This window comes from Notamacropus eugenii, chromosome 2 (genome assembly GCF_028372415.1).
Source record: "Notamacropus eugenii isolate mMacEug1 chromosome 2, mMacEug1.pri_v2, whole genome shotgun sequence".
In the NCBI taxonomy this organism is placed as follows: Eukaryota; Metazoa; Chordata; class Mammalia; order Diprotodontia; family Macropodidae; genus Notamacropus; species Notamacropus eugenii.
The window spans coordinates 269,264,863-269,290,519 of record NC_092873.1 but is presented as its reverse complement, the minus strand read 5'-3'; the positions used below and the strand labels follow the sequence as shown (position 1 = coordinate 269,290,519).

Sequence of the window (25,657 nt, the reverse complement as noted above, 5' to 3'; positions counted from 1 at the left end):
CTGTTACTGCTATAGTTGTGTCTTATAAAACTATGTTATATATTGGTCAATAAGTATTAAGCACCTATTATGTGCTCGGCACTGAGGATATAAGTATAAAGAATAAATAGATCCTTGAGTGCAGGGAGTTTACATTGTGACTGGGATAGATGGCAAGTACCAGTACAGAAAGAGACACAGCATAAACACAACATTAAATACAGATGTAGACAAGTTGGGAGTGAGAGCAAGAGCTCTAATAGTTGGGGTCAGGAAATGTTTCTTGTGATGGTGCCTGAGCTGGATCTTCAAAGAAGAGGAGTTTGGAGGACCTTCTAGCTGTGAGGGACAGCCACTGGGAAGGCCCAGACATGGCCTAGTTTGGCTGAAGCAGAGTAATCACAGAACAGCTGGCATCTATGTGGCACCTACTATGTGCCAGGTGCTGTTCTCTGTGCTTCACCATTATTATTTCATTTGCTCCTCACCAGAGCCTTGGCAGGTAGGTACTGCTATTGTCCTCATTGTACAGTCATGGAAACTTCCACAGAAAGAGGTGAAGTGGCTTGCCCAAGTCAGGTAACTGTGCCACCAGCTGTCTAATGAGTGTGAGAGGGAGAGGCATGTCCAGAGAGGTTGAGAAGCTAAGGTAAGGCCAGGTTCTAAAGGGGTTTAATAGGTAACTACTAGAGTCTGTTTGATTCCCCCAGGCAAAGGGGAGCCCCTGCCATTGATTGAGTAAGGGAAGTCTTATGGTGAGATGTCATTAATTAAGGAAAATCACTTTGACCACAGTTTGAGAGACAGATTGGAGTGGAAAGAAGCAGGGAGACTATTGAGAAGGCTATTGCAGTAGTCCAGGTGAAAGGTGTTAAGGGCCTGAACTAAGGTGGTAGCTGCAGATAGAGAGAAGGGGTCAGATTGAAGAGATGTTTGGAAGCAGAAGCCCAGATTTGGCAACTCACCATATATGAGAGGGAGAGGAGTCCAGATAATGCCAAGATGACAGACTTGGAGCACTGGAAGGATGGGGAAGAAAGGAGGGTTTAGGGCAAAAGATAATGAGCTTAGTTTTAGTTTTGTTGGGTACGAAATTTCTCTGTGACATCAAGCTTAAAATGTCCTATAGGTATTTGATGAGCATAGGGAGAGGTAGAATAGTAATAGATTATGTTTATATAGGGAAAGCCCGAAGAGAAGTGTCAGAGAAGTGAAAAATTACCATTTATGGCTGAAGTGTGAAAGAAAGGAACAGATGTAGGAAAGGGCTGGAGGGAAGAAATGGACATAAAAGGAAGAAGATGATGATGATGATGAGCTAGGTGAGCACTAAACCAGTTTTTAGAAGTTTGCCTTTTATTAAGAAATGTTATGTCCAGCTGAGAAATTCTCTTGAGAGCAGCCTAACAAAAAGTAGTAGCAGTAGTAGCAATGGTAGTATTGGTGATGGTGGTGGTGGTGGTGGTGGTGGAGGAAGAAGTAGTGGTAGCAATGGAAGTAGTAGTACTAGTAGCAGTGGTGGTGCCTGTAGTAGTAATGAATAGTAGTGGTAGAAGTGGTAGTGGTGGCAGTAGGTAGCTGTAGCAGTAATAGTAATAGTTGGTAGCTGTAGTTAATAATAGTAGTAGTTGTTAGTAGTAGTAGCCGTAGTTAGGAATAGTACTAGGTGGGAAGAGGAGGGAGGTATATAATCTGGCATGTTCTTAAACTCCGTGGGTTAAATTCCATTTTTATTAAGAAGGAATGAGGAATGTTACTTTGGGGGAGATTTCATTGTTTTTAATGTTGTTGCTACTGGTATCTCTGTTGCCCTTTATCTCTTGCATTCCAGTACCTATTGTAGAGATTTTGATGCTCCTCTCTCTACCTTATAACCTTCCTTTCCTATCTCTTCCTCCTTAACTCCTAGAAACTGTGGCTCCTACTTGTAGAAATTCTTTTCTTAGAGGTGTAAACAGCCAAGCATTGAAAGAATTAGGCTGATCCATTAATAAAATGATGTAGTGCACCAACATTTTCACAGTTCTCTCTTATCATTTCTGAAAAAAACCTATAGGTTTTTTTATTGCTAAGTACTGGAGCTCTTGAGCATTTTTACGGTTCCTTTGCCTGGTTGTTTTCTCTTATTAGTACATATTTGTGATTTGAAATCTTTACTTGTGGCCAGAAATTGGTCATTTATTTATATTATTCCATTCCATCATTTCAATTTTAAGCAAAAGAAGAGGAAAGAGCTAGATTTTGTTCGAATTCAGTACAGCTGACAAGAGGGTTCAATAAGTCACAGTCTCGGGTAAGGACTTGTGTTGCTATTGCTATTGAATCATTTCAGTCATGTTTGACTCTTAGTGATACCATGTGGGGTTTTCTTGGCAAAGATACTTGCCATTTTCTTCTCCAGCTCATTTTACAGATGAGCAGCTGAGGCAAACCAGGATAAGTAACTTGCCCAGAGTCACACATGTAATAAGTGTCTGAGGGTGGATTTGATTTCAGGTGTTCCTGATTCCAGGCCTGGCTTTCTATCCACTGTGCAACCTAGTTGTCCCAAGGATGTGTAGTATGCCAGTAAAGTATAACTGGATCAAGTTTTTTACTGGAACAAATTAGTAGTGTTAGAGCCTACATAATTTTTTTTTTTTGAGTAAAGGAAACCTTAAAAATATTCATTTTTCCAGAAAAGGTAAATTTTTTCAGGTGAATGGTAAAGAAAGTAATAAGTTCATTCTTCTTTATATATCTTCTCTGCAGGGATAAGCTTATGAGATCTTTGTGAATCTGTCTTCTTTCTGTGAGCATAACTAGATGTTTCTAACTTATTGTGTCCATATTTAGTGTGTGGAAATTGAAAAGTAACTTCCAATTATTACTCCTTTCAGAAAATGCTATGTCTTTGGTTTTTGATGAGACTGAAACCTACTCCTTCAAGAACAAAGATAAGTTTAAAGCTAATAGTCGTTCAAATGTAAAAGGTAATCAGGTAACTTTGAGATCACCAAGGATGAAGACATCAGTTAGACCTGTGAGTCTTCCTGTAGATCAATTCCTTCCTCCAAACTTTTTAAATGAGAACAATTCCAAAAATATGGGAACTTTAAATTCAGACAAATTTGGCAGGAGTTCAACCATTGAAGAAATATCTGAAACAAAATCTTTTTCTAACTCATCCTCTAGACTTTCTTGTTTTCACCCCAAAACTTGGGACAAGCAATTCAGACAATATGATATAATTTCAAGGACTACCATGATTATACCCAGTGCACTCCAGGAAAACAGAGAACCAGAGAGTGGTGCTACTTGTGTTTTATCTCTCAACTCTGATAACCCTCCATCCAGTACCGTGCAGCTCAGCCAGCCAGACATGGTGCCCGACATGGTGCCAGTCGGGGCAGCTAGAGTAATAGCAGAAGGCTACACTTCAGATTCCAATGCTCTTCCTGCTTTCAGGCCACGGAGAACTTTGCAGCCTCCGCCAGGGACATTTTATAAGCCACCTTCCAACAATAAAGTAAAGGGAAATGGAGAAAGTTTTCCAGAAACTTATACAGCAGCACCTATTAATGTCAATCATGAAAACACTGTGGATTTTGTTGCGAACTCAGATTCACCTGGACAGCGGGTAAATCAACCCAAAGCTAACCCTGAGGAACTTCATTCATCTGATGTGAAACCGGTGTGCCAGAGACCAAGACCAAGACGGATTCAAGATTTAGAGCAAAGAGAAGCACAGTTTGTATAGGATTGCCAAATCTTGTATTTTATTTTTATTTTTGGTTGGGAGAAAAGGGTACTAGAAGTAGGTTGAATATCTTCATTGGGACCAATTTTGTGTTGTATTTGAATTATTTTTATAGGTATTATTTTAAAAGTTGGGCTGGGAGGGTACTATGAAATAAAATGAAGGTTTTTCAATATGTTTATTTTAAATGTAGCTCCAGTAAAATGCAGTTCTTGAGCTAATAAGTGCAATTGGCAAGAGTTAAAGCTTCAGTTTCTGAAGTGGATCTAAAAATGCTTATTTATAGGGGGAAAATAGTATTTCTTTATGCAAAGCTTAAAACTTTTTTCTGTAAATTGTGATTTTTAAAATAATCTGACAGTTTAAACACTTGTAATATGTTGTATAAAAGCTTCAGTTTTCCAATTTGTGCAGTTTCATGTTTTTGCTCCTTAATAGATTACCTAATGGCCAAACTGACTTATCACTGTATTCTATGTATTCTTATGCTCGTGTTTTCATTTTTTATGTGTTATCATTTTAATTGTACCAAGAAGATATACTTACTAACTACCTTTTTAAAAATCAGACTTAAGATCTCCTAATCCCTAAAATGATGTGATTTAGATTCTTATTGTTGTTCTTTGTTCTTCATGCTGGAAGAGGACCAAAATGACTTCCTGAAGTTGGGGTCATTTACAGTATGTCTGACTGTGGCTGATCATGGTTCTGTCACAATTTGGGCACAAATAGTCTGTATCATCATTTGGGAGGGAGATGTCCCTACATTTGTGCATCTCATGTTTCTTTTGAACTACCACAATTGTGTTTTGCTCATAAAGCACAGCACCTTCTTTGATGCTGGCAGGATATGCTGGATGAGGCTATGACATTGTCTTTGATGTCTCAGAATCAGCACCAAAGTTCTTCAGAGAAACCTTGAGAATGTCCTTGTATTGCTTCTTCTGACCACCATATTAAGAGCAAAATATTCTTTTAGGCAAATGTACATTTGGCATTACAACACTGTGGCCAGTCCATTGGCATTCTCTCTGCTGTAGAGTTTGAATGCATGACAGTTCAGCTCAAGAAAGGACCTTAGTCTCCTGTGCTTTACCTTGCAAGATGATCATGATCTTCAGAATCTTTCTAAGACAATTCACATGGAAGCAATTCCGTTTCCTGGCATGGCTCTGGTAGACTGTTCAGTTTTCACAGGCATACAACAATGAGGTCAGCATGACAGCTCTGTAGGCCTTCAATTTGGTAGTCAGTCTAATACCTCTTCTGTCCCACACTTTCCTTCAGAGCCTCCCAAACACTGAGTTAGCTCTGACAATGTATGCATAACCTCATTGGCAATGCATCCATCCCTGGAAAGTATACTACCAAGGTAAGTGAACTTACCGACAGCATTCAAAACTTCTTCATTTGCTGTTAATTCATGGTTTCTTGTATGGATGCTGTGGTGCTGGTTGGTAGAGAATCTCTTTTCTTGCTGTTAATCATTAGGCCAAAATTAGCACAAGCAGCAGAAAACCAATCCATACTTCCATTGCATCTCAGCCTCAGAAGCTACACTGAATGTACAGAAAAGTCATACAACAACTCTGTCTTGACTTTTATTGTAGCCTTTTCAAGTGAAATAATTTTCCCTCCATTTGGTGTGGTTTTCTTCCTCATTGAAGGTTGTCTGACAACATCGCTGAAAACATCATGCTAGAACAATCCTAGAGCCAGCCCTGCTTCACTCCGTTGGTGACAGGGAAAGTGCAACAGCATCGTCCTTTATCCAGACAAACTGCAGTCATGGTGTCACAAAACTGTTGTACAATACTGATTAACTTTTCTAAGCAGCAATAGTTTTATGAGTTCTTCAGAGAAGACTAGCATCTCTGATGTAGAGGCTCACCAAGCCCTTTTCAAGGTTGCTCATCCACCTTTGATGTCCACCTGCCACCCAGCTCTCACCTGTGGCTCCAAGAAACTGTAGCATGGACCTCAGCAACACTGTGGGAAACCATCTCAACAGATGGGCTACAGTTTGAGTAGTATTTGAGGGTAACTGCCGAGAAACCCACAGGAGAGTTAGGCAGTTGTATACCTCAAGCATGTGAAGGCTTCCCTGGTAGAATAGGTAGGTATGAACATGTTTCTCAATGGGCCATGAAAGTGGCAGAAGCAGGTACTCTGAGTTTAGAGCTTGATCAGTTACCAAAGATGCCAGCGTCTTTCACTTCATCTTGGACTTTCACGTGTTGTCTTGATTTTTGTCTTATCATGTCTTAGATTACTGGGTTTCTAAGTGGGGCAGACAACAGCGAAGGAAGTGGTCATCATGGAAAGGGCCTTTTTGTCCTGAAAGTTCAGGGATTTTGAGCATTAGTAGATTGATGGGGCAGTTGATTGTAACTTCTTTTCTAGAGGTAATGGTAGTGTTGTATCAACAGTGACAATTGTCAGAGCCACTGGTAGAAGGGGTGATAGTATGTGTTCAGTAGAGGAGGGCAGAAAATTACCAAGCTGAAGAAGGATGGTCACATGTAATTGAGAGGTATAGTTTTTCCGAGGCAAGTGTTAGGAAGATCTTGTTTAGAGTGGCTGGCTGAGGGGGAAATGCCACCGAGGTGAAGAAGCATGGTCTCCAGGGATTGAAGCTAAGTACAATACTTCCTCCATGGCATGTTCCCTCTAGTCTCCTTAGAAGTTGGAGCATCAGCGTTGACCCCTTGGGATTGGGAATAGTACTAGAACTCCCAGTTTTTTAAGTCAGTGAATCTCCAGTTTAGTTTGCTGTGTTTTGTTCAGTTTATCTAAAATTGAGTACAGAGTATGGCTCAAATGAATAGAATGATCTCCTTTTAGTATGTGCATCTGATATACTCACTTTGTATTTGGTGTTTTTATGTTACAATTGTTAAAATAGCCTAACTTTTCAACCTATTTAAAGGACTTGTGGTTTTTTATTAACATGTTTCAAGGACATGTTGCTTTTTTAACTTAAGGACTTTGGGTCTCATTAAGTTTTCACCACATGTTTTGTAATAAATACTTGGATTCATGCATTTTGGGAAAATAACTTGGAGGAGAGATCAGGAAATTATGTTTATAAAAATTTTTGTTAACTTGGATCTGATAATGTATCTGTGTTGGAAAGTTGCAGATAGAAACTGCTACCAGGGATATAGATCAGCAACTTATTTGTAGTTTACCCTAAGAAGCTAAAGGACCTGCCCCATGGCTGTGGCTGTTGTTGTAGGATGTGTCTGAAAAGAAGTCCAACTCATCTAAGGCATTGCTCCCTTTACCTTTCAGGCCACACCAACTTCTGATTTTATATGAAAGGGTATTTTATTATTCCTATTACATGGCCTTTAAAAAGTAGGCTAAATGAAGTCTGAGTATTTTTGTATACTGTTGAGCATAATATTCCCTATGATACAGACATATAGAAAATACTGTATCACGTCTGGGCCCTGAAAAATGAAGATATCTGCCCCTAGAACTACCTTTATAATTTAAAAATTTATTTAATCAAATGAATGAACATTGCTTGAAATTGGTATGAAAACGAGGTAGAGGTTTGCAGGGAGCTAGCCTGTGGGGAAGCTGTTGTTCAGCTGATATCAGAAGTTGCACTTTGTGAGAGGAATTTCTCCTTGGTGCCATTGTTTTAGTATCATCATCCCCATCCTCTGTCCTCACATGCAAAGTATGGCCCAGCAGAACAGTCTCAGCCAAAGGTTTGTTATTGGTGCTGTAGTTGGGATTAGCTAGCTCTCTGCTTTCTGTGAAGACTTGTTGCCTCCTAAGGAACATAGAAGCACTCTGTGAAGGGATGTTGCCACTTATCTCATATACAACAGTGTACACGAGGTTGGACAACTTGGCACCATATCACATTATGGAGGCAGTTAGCCTGGAGGTTGGTCTATTACTAAGGCCAGGACCACATTTGGCATTTAGTTCAATGTAGGAGCGATGAATTCTCAGAAAGAGATCAAGAGCCACCAGAAAGCTTCATGGGAAGTGTATGTACAGTTAATAAGTACTGCACTAGGGGTGTGTCATAGTTAAGAAACTGTTCTTGCCTTCTTTGTTGGGGAAATTAAGGTGAATGGATTTTCAGGTATTTGAAATTGCTTCATCTTGTGCAATAGATAACAGATTGCAAGATATCTTTAGAATCAATCTCTCAGTGTCTTCAAGTGTCTCCTGACCCTGAACTCTTCTGGGTAGGGATACTTTGATGCGGTCTAGTTTTCTCTGTTGCCATTTCTATTTCCTTATGAGAAACTGGGAGGACAGAACCCAGATGTGGTAGTGAATGTCTGACGGTTGCAGAGAAAAAAGTTAGCTACAGATATTTGTCATCCTCCCCTATGTCTGCCTTTGCACTGGGGCCTCCAGATATCTATAGCTGATTGAATCTAGGTAGTTACATCTTATGTTTTACTTTACTTTCACAAATTGCCTTGTGTAAAGTATTTGTTACCCAACAGTTTGCCAGTGGCAAAGCCTGGGCTTTGGACAGTAGACACAGTCTGTCCCTGGGACACGCCTTTCCAACATGATAGGACTGAACACACTACCAGAATGCCACTGAACTCTGACAGATCTTTGGAGAAGCCAGGGTCCGCTCTCTGACAGGTTGAGAAATGGGAGTGAAACTTGTATGGAGGGTACATAAAAATATATCACTGAGTGATAGATACATCATTTCCTTGATACCATTTAACTTTTCTCCCTTCATTAACATTTTAAGTGACCCACCCATTCTAAAAATCTTTCTGATAGTGCTCCCTTGCCACAGAGTGTTTAGAAAGCTTAGCTGTTAAGTGGGCACAATAAACTTCATGACAAGTTATTCATTCAGTGTGCAATTGGCTCCAGATGCTGCTAAAAATATCCTTGATTACATTCCCTTTATTACAGCAAAGTGAACCTTAGATTGAAAGCAGATAGATAGTCTTAGTGCATGCCTAAGCTTTGATTTAAGACCTTGGAATACCCTTTAACTCTGCTTATTAAAACTTTAAAAAATTGAATGAAAAGCCTATATATTTTCTGTTTCTATATCACCTAGGTTTCCCCCTTTACTTCCTCTTACCTCCTCCAAGAAAAGCATCTTTATAACGATTTTTTAATGAAAAATTAAAATTGAGTAAAACCAATCAACTACTTTGAAAAAACCTGACATTCATATTTCAAACCTATGGACCCTAAACTTTACAAAAAGAAGAGGAGAGGTGTCTATTCATTTCTTCCTTAGGTCCGTCCTTCTTGTTTCTACTTTCACAACATGTAGTTTTGGTTTGTGTTGGTAGTTCTTCTAATTTATAGTATAGACACTATGTATCGTGTTTTCCTGTCTCTGCTTTCTTCCCCTTAACTTTGAGTTCATGTAAAACTTTCTATACTTCCCTATATTCATCATATTCATTGTTTTTTTTTTTTCCCAGTGTAGTAATATTCAATTACATTCCTTTTTTGGGGGGGTAGGATGCAGCAGTGGGAGGGCTTTCTTTGTTGCCCCAATGATTGACACAGTACCTAGAACATAGTAATTCCTTAATAAATCATTCTTGGCTTAACTTGACATGTTCTTTAATTTGGCCATTTCCCAATCAATAAGCGTGTCTTATTTTTGATTATTTTACTACAAAAAATGCTACTATAAATTTTCATGTGTGTATGTATGTATAGAAAGAAAGAATGCACCTTTCTTATTATCAGTGACCTCTCCTTAGAATATATGCCCAGCAGTGGAATCTGATTCCAAGAGTACGGAATGCTTTCCTTCCTTATCTTTTCCTTCTAGCTCCCCTTGCTTCTTTCCAGTCCAGGTAGGCTTTCCCAATCTCATGTCATTCTAGTGCCTTCTCTGGATTGACTATTCTGTGTTTATCCTGGATAAATCTTATTTATACATAGTTGTTTGCATTTTGTCTCCATTTACGGTGAGCTCCTTGAAGTCAGGGAATTTCTTTTGTACCTTTCTTGGCACAATATCTGGCACACGGTAGGTGCATGATAAATGTTTATTGACTGATTAAATACACACATAACTCATTTTATTACATTTGCTTTATTACACTTCACAAATATTGCAGGATTTTGGGGGGGGGTTGGTTTTTTGGGTTTTTTTAGCAAATTTAAGTTTTGTGGCATCCTTCTGTCAAGCAAGTCTTTCCTCAGCATTTTTTCAACAGCCTTTGCTCACATAGTGTCTCTATGTCAGGTAATTCTCGCAATATTTCAAAATTTTTTGTTATTATTGTGTCTTTCGTGCTCTATGATTAGTGATTTTGATGTTACTATTGTAATTGTTTTGAGAAGCCACAAACTACACCCATATAAGACAACTTAATCTATAAATGTTGTATGTGTACTGAGTGTTGTGTTTATCTGCCTTCCCCCGTCTGTTTCCCTCTCTTCCTTGGGCTCCCCTATTTCCCGAAATACAACAATATTGAAATTAGATTAATTAATAACCCTATAATGGCCTGTAGGCTTTCAAGTGAAAGGAAGAGTTAACCAAGGCAGCAAACTTCATCTTTGTCTTATTTTAATAAATTGCCAGAGCAACCACAACCTTCAGCAGCCACCACCATACCACCATTATCAGTCAGCAGGCGACAACTCAATGAAGGCTGTGATGCTTAGAATTTTTTATCAATAAAGCATTTTTAAATTAAGATATGTAAACTTTTTTATACATAATGCTATTGAACACTTAATAGACTATAGTGCATACATAACTTTTATTTGCACTGGGAAATAAAACATCCATGTGAGTCTTTTATTGAGGTAGTCTAGAATTGAACCTGCAATATCTCCAGGGTATGTCTGTGATTCAAAATTACTTTTCAGAGTGGTTTTTAGCAATTCACAGCTCCACCAACAATGCTTTGGTGTGCCTATCTTTATGCAAACCTTCCAATGTTGACTGTTCCCTTTATTTCCCTCATCTTTGCCCATTTTCTAGATGTGGGCATTAAAGTTTCTAAAAGATAGTCATGGACAAATTTTGTCTGGGTTACCATAGCCAAAGTTTTGTTAGATGAAACTGCCTTCAATTATTTTATGTAACTATTCAGTTTTCTAAGAAACTGCACGTTGTCTAGTCTTGCATTGCTTCATATTTTCTACAGTGTCAGTTTTAAATATCTAATTGTGACAGTCCTATTGAAGTCCTTTTTCAAATGAAATGTTTGCTTACTCTTTGAGTAGATTATGTTGATACCCATTTACCATTCAAATCAATTTGATTTTTTTCCCTTTTATTATGAATAAACCTTTTCCTTATGCAAAGAACAGAAAAAGAGGATTTTATGGTTTTACACCTCTTTGTACAGCTTCGTTTTTTAAAAAATATATTTCAAATTTAACATGGCTATTCCCAGTTATTGCCCTGCTTATCTATGTCTCCTTCTGAACTGAAGTTTCTTCCATTGTTTTAGTATCATTGAGCCACTTTGCACTCAATATTTTATTTTTTACTTAAATACCTATTTTGTTTCCCTTCTTCCTTCCCTCATTAGAAAAACAGAAGTGTGTGTGTGTGTGTGTGTGTGTCTATTGGGAGGGGGGTGGAGCTCTGAAACATACACATCGTCAAAACAAATTCCTGCATTAGCCTTATCCAGAAAATGTGTTCCAAACTGTACTGTGAGTCTATTGCACATCTGTCATTATGTGAATGATGTGCTTTATTCTGATTGGTCATTGTATTGGTCGTAGTTCTTAAGTTTTTCATAGTTATTTGTCTTTACAATAATTATATAGTGCATATGGATTATTTTCCTTATTATTTGGTCTTTTTAGAATATACGCCCAATATTAGTTTTATTGAATCAGAGTTTAAGTGTAGTTTAGCAACTGGGGGCATTGTTTCAAATGATTCCAAATTTCCAAAATGGATCAACCACTTTATACCACCACCAATAGTCCATTGAAGTTTTTTCATAACCCTTCCAACATCTGTCATTTTCCATTATTTTCAACTTTGCCAATCTTATGAGTATGCAGTGGAAACTCAAAGATTGCTTTAATTTGCATTTCTGTAATAGAGATTTGGAAAACTTGCCCATTTTATTTTCCATGATCATCTCTGTACCTTCTTTGGTTATGAACTCTTTTCCTATCCATAGATTTGAAAGGTAATTTCCTTGCTACTCAAATTTGTTTACCATGTGAGTTGAGATCAAGGTCATGTTTCTGTTTGGACTTTGCTTTGCTATATATTGCTGTTTTCCTATGAGAAAATATTACTTGTAACTTGTGTAAAAATTGAGTAGTATAAGAAGGTAACACTGGAAGACAGGCATAGGTATTCAGCAGCCTCTTAGAAGGTGAGTCAGTCTGTCATGTGTGTTCCATTTTTTGACTCCAAGTAGAAGTAGTGTTCCTTGTTTACCAGTGCTTTAGTATCTGTATCCCACCTTCTTCAACACTCTTAAGCTGTAGCAAATACATACAGAGGCTTTGGTAAGGTTTGACAAAGGGTGTTGTGGTTGGAGTTAACTTCCTGCCTTCTGAATGCTTTCTTAGTTTCTTCCTAAGGAACAGAGACAATCCTTGAGGTGATGTTGCTGTTTATTTAATATGCAGCCTTAGTATATGAGATACAAGAAGTGTCTTTAAAGTTAAGATGCCCTGGAATTATATCAAGTTATCAGGACAATTAGCTTGGAAGTTGGCTTATTATTAATAGGTGAGGAGGTGTTGTAGATGGGAGAAGGTAGTAGAGATGAACGTGGTATGGTGTCTGGCTTGATAGATCCTTGTTAATTTGACTCCATGGCAAATCTGAAGGGAAAAAAGATTTCTGGTGCAAGGATTGTAGCAGACCCCTTTTAATCTTACCATATTGAGTTTGAGAGAGGCACAGGGTCTTTAATGATAATTTAGGTATTAAAAAATTCAAAGAATTGACTAGGATGCTCTTGTTGACTGGTTACAGTCAAGTTACTATTCTTTCTTTCTCTGTTGAGAACATTAAGGTGAATTAATTTAAGGGTATTTGAAATTTTCCTAAGATGAGATAGACTCAAGCAGGATAATAAAGAATATCTTAAGAACCATTCCCTCCATGTCATCAAAATTTTGTCTCCAGCCATATAAGATCTCTTCTCTATATGCTTGGTCCAGTTGTTCTTCCCAGTTTGGTTTTCTTGAGTGCCATTTCCAAGTAGAAGAACATCAGGAACTTTGATGAGAAAATCTAGATGTAGTACCTCCAATTGATACATGGAGAAATAGTTTGTTATAGATATCTTGACACATCTTTTCCATTTTTTCATCTACTGACCTTCCAGTTTCTGCCTACTGGAGTGATTTGCTCTCTCTCTCTCCCCCTGAGCTGTTTGTAAATGGGCTTTTCCTTTCACTGCTTTATGGAATGAAGCTCCTCAGTCTTCCATTTTCTTTCTCTACAAGATGGTACAAACAACTTTATATTCTAAACTGATACTATCTGTGGCTGCTATATTTCACTGTTTGAAAAGAAGAACGAGTGTTTGCTGGTGGAGGCGGTCCCAATTGGCCTTATTAGTGGTGGTCATTGATTTCTACCAGTTAATTTGAAAATTCCTCAGTTCCTCCACTAGTTCCTCAGAAAATGGTGATAGTTTTTTCTTTGATTGATTTTCCATTTCTTGTTGTCACCTATTTAAGTAGGTCAAGTAGATGTTGGGTCTCAACTGAGTGCTCATATCTCTTCACTTTAATTCTTATGATTCAGTATGAATTTTGACTTTGCTCCAACAGGTATTGCCTCCCTAAATAAATCACTAGGATTCAGTTGGCATTCTATAGTTTACCATTGTTTGGCATTTATTTTATCTCTTTTGAGAAAAAAGTATTATGAACTGCAAAATCAACAGCTTTCATAGAAAATTTAATGTAGGTTCCTCGCTCCTACTTCTACATGCTGTCTAATTTTAAGACCATATTTTCCTTGGCTTGCCTAGAAGTATCCACCTTTTAAGATGCCAATATGGAAACTAGTGGATAGAAAGCGATCCTGATTCTCTATTGCATCTTACTTCCTGCTGCCAAGAAATAACAACTAAATGCTATCACCAGCAAGCCTACTGATCAAGACCAGAGGAGTTTTTGTGTATTGTTAAATGAAGTCTCATTAGAATTACTGCCAGTAGTGTTGGTGGTATTGTCTGATGTACTTTCTACAGAAACAATTGAGGGAAAAGCCAGCGTCCACATCATCTCTATTAGAATATGTCCATCACATACTTATGTGGCAGTGCTTAATCAGAGAGCTGACACAGTAAAAGCTTAGTGATTAAAGAAATCTACTTAGAATTGAGCTGAATATTTCAGCTCGCTGCCCTAGAGAAACCGTTTTCTCAATAGCTCTTCAGAAACTTTCTCATTAATCAAAAAGGCTGTAGGATTTGATTTTACATGAGGTAAGATTTTAATTTTTACATACATGTAGATGTACATGTGCCTGTGTATGTGTGTGAATGTGTATACGTGTTTATATGTGCATGGCATGCTATGGTTTCACTTTTACTAGATGATGATGTGGCCCTTTTCAGAGTCTAGTTGTTTATACTTCTGTTATGTAACCAAGTCCTGGCTGTCACTGACCTCAAAACCTCCCTAAATCAATGTTCTCCATGGCAAACCTGGAGAATTAGTAGATTTCTGGTACAAGGATTGTTTGAGAGAGGCACAGGGTCTTCAATGATAATTTAAGTATTAAAAATTTGAACAATTAGCTAGGATGCTCACATATCCTTTGTCTTTGTGCCCTTTAAAAAAAAAGTTCTCTAGGAAAAGTTAAGAAGTTCCAATGGAATTGTATTTTGTATAACTTTTTATTTTTAATATGGTAGTAATCATGTCAAAACCAAGTAGAATCAGAGAATTGAGGTATTTTCTTTGAAAACAAATACCCATTTTCACATATATACAGGTATATATAAAGACTAACCTTTATTTTGAAAAAATTGAAGGAATCCTTAATATTTGTTCTAAAAATAGTGATTGGAGTATTTCCCACCAGCAGTATCTAGAACATCTACAACAATTTTTCCAATTTTTGTCCCAATTAAATAGCTACCCCTGCACTCTTTTGATCCCTAAATGACATCTACTTTCCTCTCTTAATTGGTTTTATATATTCCTGTCCTGTATTATGGTTTTTATTCTGAATTACATCTATACCACTGTTGTCTGTAATATATTGTAAATTCCTGGAGGGCACTGTGTTTATGTAGTTTTTCATACCTAACATACCACTTACATTACTAGATGCTTAATAAAATAAACATATTTGAACATGAGAAAATTGAATCATATTGAAAAAAATCTATTTGAAAATAGGCTACATAAAATTAAAGGGGGAAACAATGGCCAAATGAAATGTTTTTTAATTTTATTTTGCATATTTGATGCTCAGATGGTTTTTGTGAAATCAAATAGCCAACTTTGTAAGAATGGTAGTTCACTGCTCGGAAAATATTAGAAGCCTTAGGGACTAAGTTTTAAAAAAATGAAGAAAATACTCGTTTGGTATTGCACTTGCATATTATTTGGAAATAGAGATAAAGGATTTTGCCTTATTATAGTTTATTGCTAAACCTGGAAAAAATTTGGGTCTCAATTTTTAAAAAAGCACTCAAACGATACAGTACAATTCATAAATTTGAATTTTATGTTAGTTTCATGGACTAGCAAATCATACACTAAGACATTTTTTAAAAAAAAGCAATTTAAAGGATATGCCATGCTGGGCTAGGGTGGGCAGATGTTTGTTATTGAGTCTGTATGTAGAGATGAGCAAGACAGAATTATTTGTTAAATGAATTTAAAAAATCAAATACTCCTTCTAAATATCTTTTATTATAGGAAGAGTGATGAAAATTGACCTGTTCCAGCAGGAACCCAGAAAAATGGTCTGCCTCTTTTGGCTCTTGGCATTTATAGAGCTCTTTCTAAGAATCTGATGGTTGAGATAGTCATCTTGATGAATAAATACTTGATCTTTGCACTAGCCACTGTGGGGAAGGCAAAAAAATCTTCTGGATCATAAGTTCATTGATCTTGATGTAAAAGGGAAATCAGAGACCTTAAAGATGAACTCTCATTTTACAGATGAGGAAACTGAGGCACAGAAAAGTTAAGTAACTTGTCCAGGAGACCGTAGATTTAGGAAGAAATCACAGAAACCACTTAATCCAACCCTCTCATTTTACAGTTGAGGAAACTTAAGGTCCAGAGACTGCAAATGTTTTGCCCAGGATCACAAAGCTAGTATTTGAGGCAGGATCTTAATCAAGATCTTTCTGACTCCAAGTTTTTGTTTTAAAAGCAATATTAGTAAGCACTAAGGCCCCTTAACAGCCTCACACTTTGTCTTAGGATTCCATTAGTGGTTTCTTTAATTTTTTCCTAAAGAAGAGGGGCACCAAGGCAAGGGGATACATGAGAATCCTACTCAATTGTTTGAAATTTTCATACTTAAATTATTATTAAAGACCTTGTGCTTCACTCAAACTCATGATGAAAAAGTTTCTTAGCATGTTAATCCTCAGAAATAAGAGTTCTCCTTTCCACTTAAGCCTTGAGCACCTGCATGAGTCCATTAAGTATGGAAAAAAATGTCAAGTAAAAGTCTTCCCCCTTGGTTATGGGGTAAAAATATAGATCACTTATTATGTTCCAACCAGCAATTCAGAAGTCTGACAGCTATGGTTTGATGAGATGAAGCTAATGTTCGAGATCAGAGTTTGGCTTGTTATTTCACTAAGGGTGAGTAGGGAAAAGGTGGAAGAGGGGAGATGATTGATAAATTTTTCAAAAGTAGACTGCCTATCTCACCACAGGGATTTTGCTTTTGTCATATCTGTACCTTCTTTCTGTAATGATGTGACTGTCTGATTATCAAATCACATGAATCTCTCACCATTCCAATCCATCCTTGGCTCAGATGTCAGATTGATCTTTCTAATGCAGAGATCTGACCATGTATCGTCGTCTATTCAGTAAATTCCAACGGTTCCCTATCACCTCCAGGTTTTTGTTACTGATCTTCAGTCATTTTAGTTGCATCCAACTCTTTGTGACTCCGTTCAGGGTTTTCTTAGCACAGATACTGGACTGGTTTGCCATTTCCTTCTCCAACTTCTTTTACAGGTGAGGAAACTGAGGCAAACAAGGTTTAATGATTTGCCCAAGATCACAGCTAGTAAGTATCTGAGACCACTTTTCAACTCAATTGCCCTTCACCTTCAGGATCAAATATAAAATGCTCTGTTTGGAATTCAACATTTGAGCACCCTCCTATCTTCTCAGCCTTCTTATACCTTAGTTCTACATACTCCACAATCCAGTGATCTTGGCCTCTTTGCTGTTCCTTGCAGAAGACACTCCATCTTGATTCTAGGCATTTTCACTGGCTGTCTGCCATGACTGATGCACCCTCCTTCCTCAAATCCATTTCCTTGAAGTCCCATCTAAAATCCTATCTTCCATAAGAAGCCTTTCCTAAGCCTCTTAATCAGTATGCCTTCTCTCTATTGGGCTGCTTCATAGTGCAGTGGATACAGTTCCTACGTTCAAATCTAGCTTTGTAACCTGTGACCCTAGACAAGTCACTTAACCCTGTTTGCCTCAGTTTCCCCATCTGTAAAATGAACTGGAGAAGGAAATGACAAACTACTTTAGTATCTTCACCACAACTGAATAACAAAGCTTTCAGAGAGCTCATAATCTAATGGGAGAAGACAATACAATAAAGAAACTGGAAGAGGGTACCCAGCAAAGTGCCAAGATGAGGTCCAGCAGTTGGGCTGGGGGGTGGGGTGGAGTGATGAAATACTGCCCTGGAGCACTCTCCTTAAATGGAGGATCTGGCAGACACTCTCCAATGTCTACCTTTCCATCCTCTCCAATCTGAGGGAGGGAGGAATCCTGGGGCAGACAAGTGAATTTTTAGATTGATGTGATCTTGCTAGATGAGTTTCTGGACTTAGTAATATGAAGGTCAGGAGAGCAGTCTGGAGGTAAATGTTGAGCTGACTGCCCTGGGAGCCCTCCTTAAATGAAGGATCTGAAAGGAAATTTCAGATGTTTGCCCTCCCACCTCTCCAGTCTGAGAACTCCTGGCTTAACAGTCTAGCCATAGCTCAGCTCCTTAGGTCAGGAGTGGTGACTCATCTACTCTGACCTTCTTGACCTTTTCTCCTTTAGCTTCCTGAAAATGAAGGGGGAAATCATTGTCAAAGGCATACTGACTTTCATCATCAGGGAGTTTGCTTCCTCCAGACTTAGGACGAATGTTTATTAAAAATAAGATTTGTAATCTAATTTTAACTAAGTCATTTATGCTGTCTTCAAAAGGTATTGCCCTTGCCTATTGGAAATAGGCATTTCTGGTTTTAAAACCAGTTATCCTGCCATTCTCTGAAAAAGCTCATTGGGAATGTTTTCACAAATCCCACCCTCTAATCTGAATGTAAGTAGGTCAGACTGTGCTAAAAGAAATGCTTGAGTAAAACATTGACTTGACTTCAAATATAATTTATAATCTAATTAAAGAGATTACTGCTGTACAATCTGGCACCGTCTAGCGTGGTCTAAGTTTACCAGCAGTGCTCTAAATGTGACTCTCAGGAAGATCTTTAAAATTTGTATTTGTGTGTGGTTTTAACTGATGCTGTGAAATTGTGTAATAGGGAGGGGAACAAAAGCAAAACATTCTGTGAGTAAAGTTTTCAATGTGTTCAAATTAGATGTTTGCTAATGTAGACTCCTATATCTCCAACTGAGGCCCTAACTAAACTGTTTGAGGCATAGGTAGTCTAACTCTCCTATAACCATGTAGCACCTATTTATGTTCTTCCATTCTCTTTCCATTTCCTCTCTCCTTTTCTTTCCCTGTTCAGTTTTAGTACATAGCATGTACTAGAACATGGGTGGGGAACCTGTGGCTGGCCTCCTAGGTGCTTGGATGTTGCCTTTTGACTGAGTCCAAGTTTTACAGAACAAATCCTTTTATTAAAGGCATTTGTTCTGTGAAGTTTGGATTCAAAGGGCTGCATGCAAAAACCTAGAGGGACAGGCTTTTCAGTTCCCAGGGATTCCTAAAGATGCAACCTGGTCCAAGGCCAGCATTTACAGGGTGCCTGGGGCTGGGAAGGAGACTTATCTTTGGGGGAGAAAGGGCATAATTCACTTTTTAAAGCCCATGCCATTCTCACTCCCTCTACTGTTAAGATTATGAGGTTGTGAGATTATACCTTTGGAATGGGAAGATAACTTTATCAATCAAGATGAACTAGGAATGTGTCCTCCAAGGTGTTTTCCAAACCTGAACTGATAAGCAAGTGATCTGATAGCACTAACTTCCCTCCTCGTCCCCACCTCCCCATCTCCGTGACTGAGGAGAGAGTAGAGTCGGTCTCCATTTCATTACGTAGACTATTCTGAACAGTCTAGGGTAGTCTTCAGATTGCATTTTTTTTTTAATCCAGGCAAGTGTTGGTGGAAAAAAGAAAGGTTCCTAAAGCTTATTATCCTTCTAGGATGCGCTCTGGGAAAAGCCCACATGATGTACTTAGGTTGCAGATTTAAAAGACCTATTCAAGAGCAACCTAGAGCTATTTTCTGCTTTTTCATTGAAACTTATTGTCCTCTTCTCCATAGCAGGACCCAAAATACTTTCTTAGCAGTGACTGCTGTGTCAGGGGGTGATTCACGGATAAATTCATAATAGAGATTCGTAAATGTATGCTGAACTTGGAGAACCAGAGTTCAAATCTTGATTCACACACGTAAGCTTTGTGACACTGCACAAACCATGTAAATCACAGTGTACTTCAGTTTCCTTATATGTAAAATGGGGACCATTAATAGCACAAAGTTGTTGTAAGGATCAAATTGTTGTAAGGATCAAGTGAGATATTTGTCAACCATTCTGATAAAGTATAGTACAGATGTTAGCTACTTTGTTGTTGTTATGTTATTAGAGGGATTTCTATCCCACAATTCCAGGTTTTGGCATTGACTTTTATATCTCTATGAGATAAACCTGGTTTTACAAAGCTATCCATTAGTGTCCTTTATTTCAAGACATAAAGTACGCAGCAAGTGCATTAAAGGTGAATCTCTTTGAAATGGATTTTAATGAAAATACTGAGTTCAACTTTGAAAAGCAGCCAGTGTTGGTCTATTTTTTCAATATTTTTGATTAGGGTAATAAATCTTGACTGTCACAGTCCCTTAGTGTGGTTTGAAGCCTTCTGAATAGATCTGCTGAAAATTCTGGATTTAGGGAAAATGGAATTCTTTTGAAGTTCTGATTTTTATTTTCTTCTTGCTTCAAATAATCTTTAAACTCCACAGTTGCTGGACACACCACAAAATCCACTCCTCTAGAGACCTGGCACGGAGATCTGCCAAAATGTATTAATCTTCACCCTGTGGCATTCAGGAATGTCTGAGGAATTATAGAATTTAATAGCTATTCCCCTCCCCACCACCCCCTTCTCCCGAACACAGAATGGTCTCTGCAGCTAACATTCTTTTTGGGAACGAAGAAAAGGTCAAAGATGTAGGCTGATCATAAATAATTTTCACATTCCTATAGTATTTTAAGATTTATAAGTTCTTTATTCATAATGACCCTGTAAAGGAGGCAGAACAAGTAGCACTCCTATTTTACAGATTTAGAAACTGAGTTTCAAGGAGGTTTGGTATCTTACCTACATTTAACCAGCTGTAGAATTTAAACTCTGGTATCTTCCTAACTCCAAATCCAGCAAACTTTCCACATAGCATTCAGAGGGGCTGTGAAAGAGGGAAATGGGAGATTGAGCAAGATGGAAGAGTAAAAGCAGGGAGTCACTCAGCTTCTCCCACATTCACCCTTAAACAACTTTAAAATAACACCTAAAAATTAGAATGGCACAACCAATAAAAGGATTCAGTGAAAGAATATTCCAGCCCAAGGTTACTTAGAAGGTTGGCAGAAATGATCTGTTTCACTGGGATACAATGAGAGCATAGTCCAATTCATGCCATGCATGGGAAGCCAGCATTGTGACCCTGCCCTCCCAGAGTAAGACAGCAGTGAGGCCCTGAGCTCCATGTAAATCAGCAATGAGGCCTCAGGCCCCTGCACAGTGCAGCCAGCAGCAGGCCTTAGGGACAATTTAATTTACAGCAGTGACTTCCAGAGCTCCCCACCCACAGATGGCAAATGAGTCAGACAACTGATCAGAAGGACATTACAGAAGACCCTTAATTCATAGTGGGGGCAAGACTGTTACAATGCCCACGCAGGAATCCTTGTCACAGTCCCAGGGCAAGGAGGAGCACTAGAACTCTCAGCCAAGGGGAACAGGGATCCTAGTCACAGTTCTAGGGTAGAAAACAATGTGGTGCTCACAGACCAGTGCACAGGCCAGGTGAGTGGTGACTACACCCCTCCTTAGATCATGCCACCTCAGAAGAACTGAAAACTTAGCCCAAGAACTAGCCCAAAGAAACCTGAAGTTTTAGACAGTGACCCCTACACCTCAGGAGTAAAGCCCAACTTTATCACAAAGTTGGAAGTCAAGAAATAGCCTGGAAAAATGCCCCCAAAACAATAAATCTGACCATAGAAAGTTAATATGGTGACAGGGAAGATCAAAACACAAACTCAGAAGCGGATAACATTGTCAAAATGGCTACATGTGAAGCCTCAAAGACAATGTGAATTGATGTGAGACCTACATAGAACTTCTGGAAGACCTCAAAAAGAATTTTTTAAAAATAAGAGAAGAAAAATTGGGGAAAGACTAGACAGTGATGTAAGAGAACAATTGTTGGGACTGGAAGCTCAATTCCGTGTGAACAGTCTCGGGCAGGTAAAAGTGGGACTTCTAAATCTTAGAGTCTTACAAGGCCCTCCATGAACAGCGGGGGTTCGAGAAGGTCAGACTGAGCTAGCTCGGCTAGCTCGGGTATTTCCGCCTCTCCCCCGGAGATACCTGATGGGTGGAGTCTCCCTGCCCTCGAGGTCGTCCCGGATTGGAGCACACCTAGTTACCTAACAGCATGGTATTGAGATGCAAACTGTGTGGCTGAAGATTAAGTAGGAATGAGGAAGCCAGAAAGCTCTCTCTTAGCACGTGTGGAGCCAAAGAGAAAAGTAGGGCTCCGCTTCTTTTCTTTCCTCTCTCCCCTCCCCCTCTCTCCCCGCTTGTACTTCTACTTCCAATCCCTTAAGCTTAGCCTCCTTAGGAAATCTCCCCCTCTTCCTCCTAAGGAAGATCTCCCCCTGCACTTGTAACCGATTCCCTGGAATAAAGCTCAACCCCTGTTCGACTCTGGAACGTCCTTTCTCTCATATGTGCATCCGGCGTGGCCAGCTGAAGACCTGGGACAGGTAGGAAAGACTCGGGTAGCCCACACAGGCCTCTAGGCTTGGCAAACAATAACAATAGTAATAAAAAGAGTCAACAGCTTGGTAAAGGAAGCACAAAACATGGGAAAAGATGTAAAATAATTCACTAAAGAAAACAACTCAAAAATTATAATTGGTCAAATAGAAAAAGAGGTACAAACACTGATAAAAATAACTCCTTCAAAAGTAGAATTGGCCAAATGGAAGAGGTCAAGATCTCACTGAAGAAAGTAATTCCTTAAAAATTAGAATTGGGTAAGTGAAACTAATGACACTATGAAACATCAAGAATCAATCAAACAAAAGAATGAAAAAAAGGTGAAATCACATTAGAGAAACAACTGGAACTAGATTGAGGAGAGATAATTTAAGACTGATTCAGTGACCTGAAAAACTGATAAAAAAAGAACCTAGGCATCATATTAAAAGAAATTATCAAGGAATCCTGCCCTGATAACATAGAACTAGAGGTTAAAATAGAAATTCAGAAAAATGTACCAGTCACCTCCTGAAAGAGATCCCAACATGAAAACTCCCAGAAACATTATAGCCAAATTCCAAAGCTCTCAGGTCAAGGTGAAAATGCTGCTAGTGGCCAGAAAGAAACAATTCAAATATCATGGAGTCACAGGATAATCCAAGATTTAGCAACATCTACATTAAAGGATTGGAGAGCTTGGGATATGATACTTCAGAGGGCAAAGGTGCTAGAGTTACAACCAAGAATTCCTACTCAACACTAAGTATAATCTTTTAGGGGGGAAATGGATATTTAATGAAGGAAAGGACTTTCAAATGTTCCTTATGAGAAGGCAAGAGCTGAATAGAAAAATTTGATTTTCAAATACAAGATTCAAGAAAAGCTTAAAAAGGTAAACATGAAAGAGTAATCATATGGTATTCAATGAAGTTAACTCTTTACATTCCTGTATGGGAAGATGATACATACAACCCTTAAGAACTTATTAGGGCAGTTAGCCGGAGTGCATATAAAGGACCCAGATGTGAATTCACGATGATGGGATGCTTCCAAAAAAAAAAATCTCACATAAAAGAGTTGCAAGCAAGTTTTTCCAATGCCTTCCAATGGAGGACGAGGTCAGTGTGGAGGGTGACGGGCAATATTTAAACCTCACTCTCATTTGAAATGTCTGAAAGAGGGAGTAACGTTCACACTCAGGCATAGAAATCTATCTTACTATTTAGGAAAGGTAGGAAAGAAGGAAAATAAAAAGAGGGAGGGTATGTTGGGAGAGGTGGTGGTCAAAAGCAAAATATTTGAGGAAGGAGAGAGAGAGAGAGATAAACAAGGGAAAATTAAGATGGAGGGAAAGATATAGTAATCATAATTGTGAATGGGATGAATTCACCCATAAAATGGAAGCAGATAGCAGAGTGAATTAAAAACCAGAATCCTACGATATGTTGTTTACAAGAAACACTTGAAGCTGGGAGGCATACACAGTAAAGATGAGGGACTGGAGCAGAATCTATTATACTTCAGCTGAAGTAAAATAAGAAAAAAAGGAGGGGGTAGCAATCGTGATCTCAGTCAAAGCAGAAGCAAAAATGGATCTAATTAAGAGAGAGAAGCAAGGAAACTATTTCCTGCTAAAATGTACCATAGCCAATGAAGTAATATCAGTACCAGACCTATATGCACCAGATGGTGTAGCATCCAAATTCTTCAAGGAAAAGTTAAATGAGTTACAGGAAGAAATAGACCATAAAACTTGTAGTGGGAGACCTCAACTTTCCACTCTCAGAACTTTATAGATCTGACCAATAAGTAAACAAGAAAGATGTCAAGGAGGTGAATAGAACCTTAGAAAAGTTAATAGAAAAGACTGTATCTTGTTATCAACAGTACAAGATTGACCCTGTATTAGGTCATCAAAACCTCCAAACCAAGAAAAATAGAAATATTAAATTCATCCTTTTTAGGTCATAATGTAATAAAAATTACATTCAATAAATAGCCAAGGAAACAGATTGAAAGTTCATTGGAAACTAAATAATCCAATCCTAAAGAATGAGTGAATAAAAAAACAAATCATAGTGACAATAAATTTGTTAAAGAGGGGGACAACAATGAGACAGCATACCAAAATTTATGGGATACAATCAAAACAGTACTTAGGGGAAATATTATATCTCTAAATGTTTTTCAGTAAAATAGAGAAAGAACAGATCAATGAACTGGGCATGCAACTAAAACTGGAAAGGGAACAAACTTAAAATCTTCATTTAAACACCAAATTGGAAATCCTGAAAATCAAAAGAGAGATTCATAAAATTGAAAGTAATAAAACTATTGAACTAATAAATAAAACCAGGAGGTGGTTTTGGAAAAAAATAAAATAAGCTATTGATTTGATTTAAAGGAAAAAGGAAACCAAATTACCAATATGAAAAATGAAAAATGAATTTGTCACCAATGAAGAGGAAATTGAAGTAATTACTTGGAGCCATTTTGCCCAATTATATGCTAACAAATCTGACAATCTAAGTGAAATGGATAAATATTTACAAGAATATAAATTGCCCAGATTAACAGAAGTAGAATACGTAATCCTATTTAAAAAGAAAATGAGCAAGCCATCAATGAGCTCCCTAAGACATTATCCCCAGGACCAGATGAATCCTACCAAACATTTGAAGAACAATTGCTTCAAACACTATATAAACTTTTGGAAAAATAGGCAATGAAGTAGTCCAACCAAATTCTTTTTATGACACAAATATGGTGCTGATACCTAAGCCAGGAAGAGCTAAAACAGAGGAAAAAAGTCTGTAGACCAATTTCCCTAATGATTATTGATGCAAAAATCTTAAATAAAATACTAGCAAGGAAATTATAACAATATATCACAAACATTATACACTATGAGCAGGTGGAATTTATACCAGGAATGCAGCATAACTGACCTTATCAGTAACAAAATCAACAAAAATCATATAATTGTCTCAATAGATGCAGAAAAATCATTTGACAAAATATAACACTAATTCTTATTAAAAACTCTAGAAAGCATAGGAATAAATGTAGCTTTCCTTAAAATATTTCCTTAAAAGTTGTACTTATCTAAAATCAAAAGCAAATATTTTCTGTGGCAGGGATAAGCTAGAAGCCTTCCCACTAAGATCAGGAATGAAGCAAGGGTGCTCATTATCATCATTGTTTATTTTTCTTTTTAGCTTTAACATTTGCTTTTATAAGATTTTGAGTTCCAAATTTCCACCCCCCTGCTTAGTTTCCCCCTCCCACAATAACATGCAATCTGATATAGGTTATACATGTATGATCATATTAAACATTTCCACATTAGTCATGGTGTGAACGAAAAATCTTAATGAAAGGGAAAAACCATGAGAAAGAAAAAACAAAAAGAGAAAATAGTATGCTTAGATCTGCATTCAGACTCCATAACTCTTTCTCTGGACCTGGATAGCATTTTTCATCATGAGTCTTTTGGAATTGTCTTTGCTCAATTATCAGTGCAATCATTGCATTGCTCAGAAGAGCTAAATCTAAC

General features: G+C 37.9%; 2 protein-coding genes across 4 annotated transcripts in view; both read left to right on the top strand.

The window, feature by feature from the left end:
* The window catches only part of LOC140527250 (rho GTPase-activating protein 29-like), a 70,178-nt gene extending 66,055 nt beyond the window's left edge, over positions 1-4,123 (top strand). For 2 of the 3 annotated variants that reach the window (XM_072644043.1, XM_072644044.1), the window contains exon 20: positions 2,859-4,123. In XM_072644043.1, the coding sequence (XP_072500144.1) occupies positions 2,859-3,718 (860 nt within the window). In that variant the 3' untranslated portion in view covers positions 3,719-4,123. The other variant, XM_072644045.1, reaches the window with a different exon arrangement.
* Positions 4,124-4,327: 204 nt separating this feature from the next.
* Positions 4,328-25,657, top strand: part of ABCA4 (ATP binding cassette subfamily A member 4) — a 200,937-nt gene continuing 179,607 nt past the window's right edge. Inside the window, exon 1 of the mRNA XM_072644042.1 lies at positions 4,328-14,130. The gene's annotated coding sequence lies outside the window, so the exon portion shown is untranslated. The remainder of the gene's footprint in view (positions 14,131-25,657) is intronic.